The 10,521-nt window shown below is 31.0% G+C and overlaps 2 protein-coding genes across 5 annotated transcripts; one reads left to right on the top strand and one right to left on the bottom strand.

Annotated features, from left to right (window-relative positions):
- The first annotated feature begins 341 nt into the window (after positions 1-341).
- Positions 342-2,770, top strand: LOC108475703 (WRKY DNA-binding transcription factor 70). Its single transcript, XM_017777684.2, has 3 exons — positions 342-797; positions 1,304-1,408; positions 2,120-2,770. Exons 1-3 carry the CDS (start codon positions 445-447, stop codon positions 2,577-2,579), a joined length of 918 nt encoding a protein of 305 aa, XP_017633173.1. The 5' UTR covers positions 342-444; the 3' UTR covers positions 2,580-2,770.
- Positions 2,771-7,497: 4,727 nt separating this feature from the next.
- LOC108476358 (protein FATTY ACID EXPORT 3, chloroplastic) lies at positions 7,498-10,078 on the bottom strand. Of its 4 annotated transcripts, none has more exons than XM_017778553.2 (7): positions 9,724-10,078; positions 9,236-9,629; positions 8,966-9,133; positions 8,844-8,890; positions 8,714-8,751; positions 8,414-8,506; positions 7,498-8,027 (listed from the first exon to the last, which is right to left on the bottom strand). In XM_017778553.2, exons 1-6 carry the CDS (start codon positions 9,970-9,972, stop codon positions 8,428-8,430), a joined length of 975 nt encoding a protein of 324 aa, XP_017634042.1. In that variant the 5' UTR covers positions 9,973-10,078; the 3' UTR covers positions 7,498-8,027; positions 8,414-8,427. The 4 variants fall into 4 exon arrangements, with proteins under 4 accessions (XP_017634042.1, XP_017634040.1, XP_052882077.1 ...); XM_017778551.2 differs by having other exon boundaries at positions 9,236-9,632; positions 9,724-10,077; XM_053026117.1 differs by having other exon boundaries at positions 7,498-7,844; positions 9,724-10,076.
- Positions 10,079-10,521: the final 443 nt, after the last annotated feature.

Below are 10,521 nucleotides of genomic sequence, written 5' to 3'. Positions count from 1 at the left end.
CTTATAAAACATGTATCAACCCGTAATTTTCGTAATAGTGCATGAAATATTTTTCCAAACCAAAAATTAAACCCAATACATTCCCATCAATTTTCAACTTTCAACTTTCTCTCTCTTAAAACCCTAAATTGACAAAAATATTTCCACCTTCAATAAAAGTTCCAAACTTGCGGACCAGACAATAAATACATGAGACAAGCTGCCATCCATAGTTAGGGCGAGTATATAACATTCGCGCGTGGGAAAATACAGTAACTTAACCAACAACAACAAAAAAAAGGTCCTCCATTCGTGGAATTTTCTCCTTTCTTTCCCTTTCTCTTCCATGAATTTGCTATGCACCTCTTCCTTTTTCACCTTTTTACTTAGTATTAAGCCTTTTCTTTCTCTATCCCCTTCTTCATTTTCCCCATAATATCATCATTATCTCCCCCACAGGCAAACATGTCTTGGAACACAAAGAAAGCAATCGAAGAACTTGTCCGAGGCAAAGAGTTAACCAAACAGCTACGAGATCTGCTCACTAAATCTTTAACAGATGATGGCTTTGTGAACAGTGAAGATCTGGTCCTTAAAATCTGTGAAACTTTTGCTAATACCCTTTCCTTATTAACAAACTCTAACACTACTACTACTGCTGCCGTCGCCGATTATTATTACAATGATGATTTTAACGACGTTTCTCAAAAACCTACCATCAACATCACTTCCGATGGTCGGAAATCCGAAGATTCCGGTGACAGCATTAAAAGTCCTCCTTCTACACATAGAGATCGAAGAGGATCTTACAAGAGAAGGTACCTTTTTCTTTTCCTAATTATTTCTTATTTTAATATTTTCTTCCATTTTTTTTTCAGTATTATCCACAAAAAAAAATGCATTTAAGCCTTTAGCTTAGGGTAAATTCCTTTTTTTTTTTCTTTTTTCGATTTAATTTGCTTAAAAGAAATGCAAACATTATTCTCAGTTGAATATATTATATGCTTTTTTAATATATATTTTATTTTGAAAAGGATAAATATAGCTTTTTTCCCAGTTTTCAGCTATAATTTAGATCTATATGTTATAGTTTGAGTTCATCCTTTTGTCTGTATTTATATATATCCAATTTAATTACATCATTAAAAAACAAAAAAATCACTTTAAGAATATATTTCTTTCACCACTTTAAAAAGTAATGAATAATTATTTTATACTTTGAATTTTTCATGAATTTCCTAATATTTAGAGCTGGCTGGCTGATGAACAGTGGAATTTTTTATTTTGGATAATGGAATTTATGACTATATATATTTATGTACAGGAAGTGTGTTGATTCAAGGAAAAAAATCACCTCAGCACTTGTTGATGATGGGTATGCATGGAGAAAATATGGCCAAAAACAAATCCTTCATGCCAATCACCCAAGGTACTATGTCATCAAGATTGTGATTTAATTCATATATATATATACAATTTTTATTTGATTTTTTTTCAGTACAAACAAAAACACCATTTTTGATTCTTAAAAACTTTTTTGAAAGTATTGCTATAAGAAATACAGTAAGTCTTCAAATAGTATAGTCTTCTCTCTCTCTCTCTCTTTTGTTGTCATATATTAGAATAGACACAAAGTTGCTTCATACTTCATGTTTCATACCTTGGATATATAATCTTAGTGAAAAAGTGATGTGCCACAATTATAGTAAATAGAACCACTTCATGTCATTTCAACATATTGATTAGATTCCAAACAGTTCATTATATTCTATCTAAGGAAACAACAACATTCTTTAATCTTTTAGGTTAAATAATGGCTTTTCTTATAGCTTTCATTGCTTTTACTTTTTATTTTATTTTATTTTATTTTTGAGATATATGAGTTTTTATTTAATGTGTAATTTGATACATGAATTTTAATTTAATGTAATTATATATATGAAACTGTAACTTTAATTTAATCATATACATTTAAAGAAATAAATACTAATAATTCTCGGATTAAGAATTTTGAGTTTCCGGTTTAGAGTCTTTGGTGTAGAATTTAGTGATTTAGCATTTATCTATAAGTTATTTTAATTTATTTAATGATCCCTTAAACTAATACTGATAGACTATATGTATGTATATGTATTTGCAGAAGCTATTTTAGATGCACCCACAAGACAGATCAAGGTTGTCAAGCAAGCAAACAAGTCCAAAAGCTTGAAGATGATCCTCCAAAGTATGAAACAATATACTATGGTCACCATACTTGCAAAAACATGCTCAAGTCTTGTCATTTCATGGTGGAAGATTCAACTTGTAATAACGATTCCTCTATATTACTTAGCTTTGCAAACAACAGTACTCTCACAAACAAGCAAGGCAACGACAACCCTTTTTTCTCATCGGTGAAACAAGAGAGCAAAGAGGATTATAAACCAATCAGTGAAATCACTTACAATGGATCATCATCGTCTGAGTATCTTTTGTCACATCATCATCAGTTGAGTACCTTTGATCTGTCATCAGCTGATATGACAGTTCTGTCACCTGATCATGATGTTCTATCTGATGTAGTAGATTCTGTAGATCTTGATGATTTGCTTCAGTTTTGAAAGGCCGGGGGGTAGGGTTAGCTTGCTTTGTTAGTGATCTTGATTATGATGATGATGATGTTAGGCTTTTTTTTTTTGAAAAAGAAAGAAGGTTAAATCTCTTTGCAATCTTAATGTAGAAATATTGGGTTATGCTTCTTTTTTCTTATAATAAGAATAGAGCTGCAAAGTGCATACAGCTCTTTCTCCCATCTGTCTCTCTCTCTCTCTCTATATATATATATATATATATGTGTATATGTGTTATGTTATTGTTTCAATCATGCAAATGATAAAATGTTATATATATCGCAATCAAAGTCCTTTTATATGCTAAGCTCTCCATTACCAAAAATGGACATTGCTGCTGTAGAATTTTAAGATATCTACACCAAAACAAGTTGCTCAGAGCAGAAAGTGGAGATTTTTAATATTAACTGCCGCCATGCTTTAATCATTTTTTTCTTCTTTTTTATCAAAAAAAAAAATTAGGTTAGGGAAGGCCACCCTAATTCAGGATCAGCTATGCCACCTGCTTCCTGGATGGCTAAAAGTGATACATAGATATTATCCATTAAACGGAATCGTTGATTTCTTTAAGATACGAATTTTTATTAAGATTATGAAGCTTATAGTATAATTTGATCTTTTCAAAATGCTAACGAATATTCAGCTAACTGAAGCAATCCACGTCAACTAATCAATCTTTACTTTTTTTTAGGTTAAATCACCGACCTTATAAAATACTAACTATCACTCATTAAATAAGGTTAATAGTAAAATTTAAACCCTATCGTTTATTATAAAGAAAAAAATAAAATTTAAACTCGTACTATTTGAGTGATAAACTACCTTATTATCATGTCCATGAAATTTGATTTTTTTACTGTGTTGCTTTTAAAGAAAAGTGAATATATATATGGTGGAAAAAGAGGAAGATGGAAAATGATCCATGATCTTCAAAAGAACATCATCATTAGAGTATATTTACTTTTGTGGGTTTAGAGAGAAAGCAAAAATCATTGATGATGACAATTTTAATGCTGTAGATTAGAAAGTGACATAATTTAGGATTTGAACCAACATGCTGTTGGTTTTATATGGTATATACTAAAGACAAGTTACACATGCAACTATCACAACCATTTTTCCAAATTCAACAAAATATCTTCTTAATGAGATTAAAAATATTTAATTCATGAATCCATGTGATGATTTAGTTATGGTTTGAGTTCGAGTCGCGTTAATCATATTTATTATTCGGACTTTATCTTATTATTATAATTCAAAAAAATATTTAATTCATTTAAACAAATCAAACAAGGTTAAGAAAAGGACTGTATATATAATAAGAATACAAATTATTATACCTAAAAAAATGCTTTCTTATTACTTACTTCACTAAAATACAGCTTAGCATGAAAGTGATATATATGGCATATAGGCAAACATAAGCAAATGATTTTCTATTAATTTGACTTTATTATCATAAAATTCATTTACTTTTCTAGAAGTTAGATTTAACTTTTTAGATTGAAAGCTTTTCTCTGAGATTTTGTTGTATATTAAAATTTTATTATATATATATATATATATATATATATATATATAAATTACGTATTTAAAATACAAAAATATGATCAAGCTTGAAGAAATATTTATTTCTCTTTTTCTCTGATATTTTGTTATATAATTTAATTTAGCTAAGGTGGATGAAGACAGAATTAATTGTTTGGTCACGCTTGAAGATCCACATCTCTCTGTGCGGGATTTGTTGGAGAAGGATATATATAATTCGAGCACTCGTTCAGCTAGACATGTTCTAATCTATTCTTGTATTAAAAATAATAGATAATAAATAATGAAATGTATGATGTGAAATTAATTATATTAAAATGAAAAATAAAATAAATTATGAATAAAACGAAATTTGAAAATCAACTCAATCAACAACTTTATCAATATATACATTAATCGATGGAGGTAATAATGTATGTATAATAAAATCAAAATGTATAAAATATATTAAAATTAAACTTTGATTGAGTTGTAAAATTAAAATTTTATCCATATAGATGGTATAGGTTCGACTTCAAATTTCACCCTATGAAAATTTTTATCGACCTCTTTTAAAGGAAAAAATTAAAATATCGAGTTGATATCCAATTAATTCGTATCATCAATTAAATAAAAATTATAATAATATATAAAGAGAGTAGGAATATGAATGGCACCCATAAAATGAGAATGATGCATATATATATATATATATATATATAAATGGAGGATGGGGAAGTTCTTTTTAGGACAGCAATGGTCACCCAGACCACATACATTAAATAAATGCATCCATCCATTATCCCCCCCACGGATTACGATTGAATTTTTGCTTTTTAATAGACTAGATTTTAGGTCAACCGTGCCCATCGGGTCGAAGGCACCTTCTTCTTCTTCTTCTTTTTTTCCTTTTTTTTTTTTAATATTGGGGTTGAATTATAAATTTTTAAAAAAAAAAATTATAGTTATACTAATTTATAATTTTATAATTCTTCAAGGGATTTAAAAATAAATTTATCAATTGTAGGAGAACTAACTGCCAAAGACAGTTGACTACCTTCTTGCATTCCCCCTTGCCTGTGTTGTAATACAAGGCCGACGGTAGAGGAGGTAGATAGATCCTTGACCTCTCAAAATAGAAATATTTCCTTTAATCTCTTTAAATATTTCAATATTTTTAAGTTAATCAAATGGTATATTTTCATTCACCCCCTAAAATTTAAAGTCAATTCTGACACTCCAAGAATAGAAAATTTATAGTTTAGTCCTTTAAGAAGTTGTGAAATTTTATATAAATATGATGATAAAATTACATTTTAACTCTCTTAAACATTTATAATCCGAAACTGTCCTCGGAAAAATTTTTATGGCTTCAGATGCCTCCCACCCTTATCAGGGGCGAAGCCAGAAAATTTTTTTAGGGGGTCGAATTTAAATTGTAACTTTTACGATAGTAAAAATACAATTTTACAATTTTAATAGTATCTATCTTTATAATTTTTAAATGATTAAATCAAATTTTTATCATTTTTAGAGAGGCCAAAGTACAATTTTATCTTTACTAATTTAAAATTTTAAAAATTCCAAAAGGCCTAAATAAAAAAAAAATCATTTTAAGGGAATCAGGGCCCTGCCAGCCCTTGATTTCGCCTCCGACCCTTATTTTAGGATTTATTTATTCAAAACTTTTTTTAAACACATTCAGTAACCCATTGAAAAAACGTTTGATAATTCACAATAGAAAAAACAAATTGTAGAATCTTTTTTAATGAAAAAGTGCGAAATTTTCAACAATTAACTTTTCAGTATCAGTATTTTCAAATTATCAAGTAACACGTAAAATTATTAATTTTCATTTAAAAAAGGGGTTATTGAGAGTCCATGGCGTGTTGGTTAATGCAATGGCTGGTTAATGCAAAGGCAAAAGAAAATCCTAAAGAGAGACCCATCCATCCATAGATTAAAAAGAATGGAAATTTGTGGAAATAAGAAAAAGAAGTATGATGAAAATGAAAGAAATTCTTACACAAACCCATCCTTGTCTCCATCAACTTTAAGGATTATGTTCCATATTTTTCCAAAGGTCTGAACAGGACAAAAATTCCATGTTCACATCTCTGGTCTTACCTAAATCTGCTTTTGAATTCAAAACCCTAATGTGAAAGTTTAATTGGATCCCACTATTCTACACAACAAACATTAAATCTTAAATTATCTTATAATTAAGGAAGCTATTCTCTACCTGCTTTCTCCCTTCAATATTTTTTAATTTGATTTTTAATATTTTTTTATGAATTATAATAGAAAAAAACTCAAACATCAAACGCGACTAACTCGATTTGAACTCGAACCACAACTGAGGCGTTGAACACCCTAACTATCAGGCCATCACATGGAATTCTAATTCGTTATATTTTATCAATATGGTTTGTATTGTAATTGTATAATTACACTTATAATGACCATTTTTTGGGGTCATTATTTCGTTTTAATATTATGCATGGGGTCATTAAGTTATGTAATAAATATATTTATTAAAATTTTATATGAAAATCGAATTTAGGGCATCAAAATTCTAAAGTTTCAGCCTTTGACAACAATGTCTGAGATGAAATATTCCAACCAACTTCCGGAAAATTTCGAAGCTTTTTAATGAAGTAGTAAGTAAACAAGAAATTGAAAAGAAGAGAAATATAAATTACAAAAAGTAAAGAGCAGATGAGGGGGGTGATATGTTAAACCACTTGCGGAGGTTTCAGGTTTAGAAGCATTTTGGTGCAAATACGAAGACCTTCACAAAATCATATTAGACAAAATAAAAGGCATATAATGAATAGCATCCAGTGTTGTTGTTTGTCTTTGATGGCCCATTCTTGAGATGGTTTTGTTGGTGAATCAGAAAGCCATTCTCTGGTTTCATTTGCTGCAGTGGACTAAAAATTTGAGCCCATATATATCTACTTACAAACAAATAAACTTCCTGCTGGATACAGCATTTAACCATTTGGCATTTAGGCTTCATCTTAACTCCCCTCTTTCTAATGGGATAGGATATTAGTCAATCTGGACAATGAAATTCACTATCTTATGATTAAACCATTTTATAATTCTTTATTTTTGTCAAATTTTAATTGTCGTTGAATTATTGGGACTAATTTTCGAGAGAAAAAATAGTTTATTTAAGAATACTTTTATCCCAAAAATGTTTTTGAAAAATATTTCTAAACTAGGCCTTAATGTTACAAAATATTCAGTCATTGGAACCAATACAAGATGAAACAAGCATGTCACTAGAACAGTGAATTTGTATGAATAGAGGCTCCCAAGATGATTTTTAATATTAGCCACTAACTTGGAACCAACAAAATTCACATTACAACAATTTGATATGAAACCATGATTTTTTATTCACCTTTTTATAACAGTTTAACAGGCAAGAAATCCACATTACTGTTAGAATGGACATATAGTAAGAACCAAAAAAACATTTTCATCATACCATCTTGAAACACTCGCTCCATTCTTTTAAATTACCTCTCACAACACTCTTCATATAATATATCCTAATGGTTTCACAACAAATCGGAAAAACCAAAACTAAGTCACACCAAAACCTACAATGCTGCAACTCCACATTCTTCAAGAGCTTCTACTTCGTTCTTTGGCTATCGATTCTGCTTTCTTCGGAGCCTAGAATAATGCAGTATTTATATGTTCTTTCATCACTCCCTGGGCCAGTTTAAGATTAAACTTCTCAGAAAAATGTAAACGAAAACTGGAATATTTCAGCACTGGAATCAGAAATGGATGGAAGTACACTTCCTTAAAAAGATTTGATCCAATATCTACTGAGAAACAGAGTGTCGGTGGGTGCATGGGGGAGGGAATGCTTCTCGAGTAGACCTGTCAATTCTGAATCACATCCGAAAACCCAAACACAAACCTGATTTGATCAAGCCAACAACCCAAAACCATCCAAACTAAACACAAAACAACCTGAACCCGAAATGACCAAAAAAACCGGAAATAGCAAAATTAAGATTGACCTAAACTCATGTAAAAACAACGAAAAGAAAAAAAAGAAATGAATAGGCGCATACTGGTTTGCTCAATACTCAAAACCAGCTCTATATGCAGCACATTTGAGCTCTTATAATAAAAGAAAAGAGGTAATGAACAGACAAGTTTCCTACAATGAACCAGACAGTGGCCATAGATGGTGATAGAACATATCGTACATGTATACCTGTTGGGAAAAAAACAGAGGGCGCAGAACATGCATACCAAAATAAACTAACCTCAAAAGAGCACATCAATTTCCAGTCCCAGGTTCCAAGCGAGGCTTGTCCTTCGATAGAAGCTTATACATATAGAATGCTACCACCGCACCACTGCATATAAAAAAGCAAGCTGTTAGACAACTTGAACTTTTCTTTATTGCCTTCACAAACTAAAGATATACCACGCACTAAAGAACATTAACACATGCAGCAAAGCTAATTATGTTCTACAAAACCGAAGGGATGGGAACTTATAGTCATCAACATCAAACCCTTAGCCACAGATAAGTTTTAAAATATGGAAAGAGTCATATTAACCTGATTACGGTAGTGAGAAAGGAGCACAGAGTTGATCTCTGCAAAAAAGAATAACAAAGGCAAACACTAATTGTAAATAAGCTGACAGTAAGGTAAACAAAGGTTTTATACACAAAGATAGAAGCCCCACCAAAATCAGCAAGCTTAACTCCCTCAAAAATAGTACAGATGAGATCACTGCAGAAAACATAATCCCATTAATACAACATAACTGATAGTAAAATTCATGCAAATTAAGAAAATTGTAGCAACCTGCTTGTCCTTTGATGGCAAGGGGAGACGACTCTCCTCTTTTATGAGATTTTAAGCTCGATACACTTAATGCCAAAAGAGCTCCACCTAGAATAATACCAAACCTAATGGCAGATATACTCCCTGTCACCATGAAAGAAAGGAATCCCCCAACTGAAAGAATAAAACCTGCCCAAAACCAAATACACAAAACAAATTTCGATAGTTGAATTGATGCAACACAGTTCATATAGAAAAATATATAAAAAGAATCCAAAGTAAACACCATACCATAAGGAATACCGACATGAAAGTCATGAACTTTGGAAACGTCATTGAAATCTTCGGCGGACGAAGAGAAGGTCTCAACGATTTCTTTGACTTCAGGAGGGGAATTATCGGCAGCCGTTGAGAGGTATTCTTTGCCTTCTTCACTCATTTCTTTGACTACTTCAGTCAAATCATTTCTTGCCTTTTCAGCTTGAACCTTGAGAACCTCCGAAGTTTCTTTAAGAGTAATCAAAGCTTTCTTGGAGTGAACTTCGTAAGCTTCAAGGGATACGCTTTGCAACTTCAAAGCTTGTTCCTTAAAAGAAGCTAAAGCTTGTTTCCATGCTTCGTTTGATTCTTCTTCGCTCCCCATTTCCAATTCATCCTTTTCTCCTTCAACTTCCATTTCTGAATGCTTCTAAACCCCAAAAGTTAAAAAGAAAACCATTTTAATACTATCATTGCCAATAACTACAAAAAAAGGAGAAGTGATTTGAATTAGAACTTACAGATTCCTCGTGAGAAGCTGCGAAAGCGACGACGGAATGGTGGAAGGGAAGCCGTGAATGGAGTGAGCGAAAACCAACTGCAAATCCTTTGGGAGCGGCGAGAGAGACTCTGTAAGCCGGCGGTCTGAGCCGTAACGACGGTGACGAGCAAAGTGCCATCGGAGAAGAAGAAGAAGAAGAAGAAGCACGATGGAACCTCTTCAAGGGCTCCAAACCGGAGCTAGGGTTAGGGTTTTTGATCGACAACATTTCCAGTATTACCAAAATTTCTTAGTGAACCTTTGATTTTTTTTTATTAGAGACAAATGGGTAAAAAGCAAGGAATGGGCGACATATTCGAGAAATAATTTTGCTATTAGTCCTTGTTTTTACATTTTCTCCAATTTGATCATATTAAGTCCTTCTATTTTTTTAATTTTAAAATTTTAATCTTAATGCAAATAATAATCATTAGTCTCTTAATTAGATTTTTAGTGGATAGCATGGAAATAACGAGCTGACAAGATATTACATACATGATAATATATTTTTCACATTAAATTTTGAAAATAGTAATACTTAATAGATTTAATAATTATTATTTGGTAAAGACTTAAAATTTAAAATTTAGAAAGCATAAAGACTTAAAATAATAAATTAAAGTATATAGATTAAATCTATAATTTTCATAAAGTATAAGGACGTAATAGTACAATTTAACTTTTTAAAGGGTTTTATTGGAGTTAACTAGGAAAATATAAACGGTGTTGAAACGACGTCGCTAGTGAAACACTGTCATCAACGTGTTCTTGAGATGCT

Source organism: Gossypium arboreum, chromosome 3, assembly GCF_025698485.1.
Source record: "Gossypium arboreum isolate Shixiya-1 chromosome 3, ASM2569848v2, whole genome shotgun sequence".
In the NCBI taxonomy this organism is placed as follows: Eukaryota; Viridiplantae; Streptophyta; class Magnoliopsida; order Malvales; family Malvaceae; genus Gossypium; species Gossypium arboreum.
The sequence above is the reverse complement of the archived record's forward strand: the minus strand, read 5'-3'. Positions and strand labels throughout refer to the sequence as shown.

Excerpts from the sequence above, each read along its gene's own strand:
- LOC108476358 (XM_017778551.2), bottom strand. The coding sequence starts at position 9,972 with ATGTTGTCGATCAAAAACCCTAACCCTAGCTCCGGTTTGGAGCCCTTG. Across the intron at positions 9,134-9,235 it reads TCATGTCGGTATTCCTTATG|GTTTTATTCTTTCAGTTGGG; the intron begins GTATGGTGTTTA and ends GGTTTTGGGCAG. Across the intron at positions 8,891-8,965 it reads TGCCATCAAAGGACAAGCAG|TGATCTCATCTGTACTATTT; the intron begins GTTGCTACAATT and ends TGTTTTCTGCAG.
- LOC108475703 (XM_017777684.2), top strand. The coding sequence starts at position 445 with ATGTCTTGGAACACAAAGAAAGCAATCGAAGAACTTGTCCGAGGCAAA. Across the intron at positions 798-1,303 it reads AGAGGATCTTACAAGAGAAG|GAAGTGTGTTGATTCAAGGA; the intron begins GTACCTTTTTCT and ends ATTTATGTACAG. Across the intron at positions 1,409-2,119 it reads CTTCATGCCAATCACCCAAG|AAGCTATTTTAGATGCACCC; the intron begins GTACTATGTCAT and ends ATGTATTTGCAG.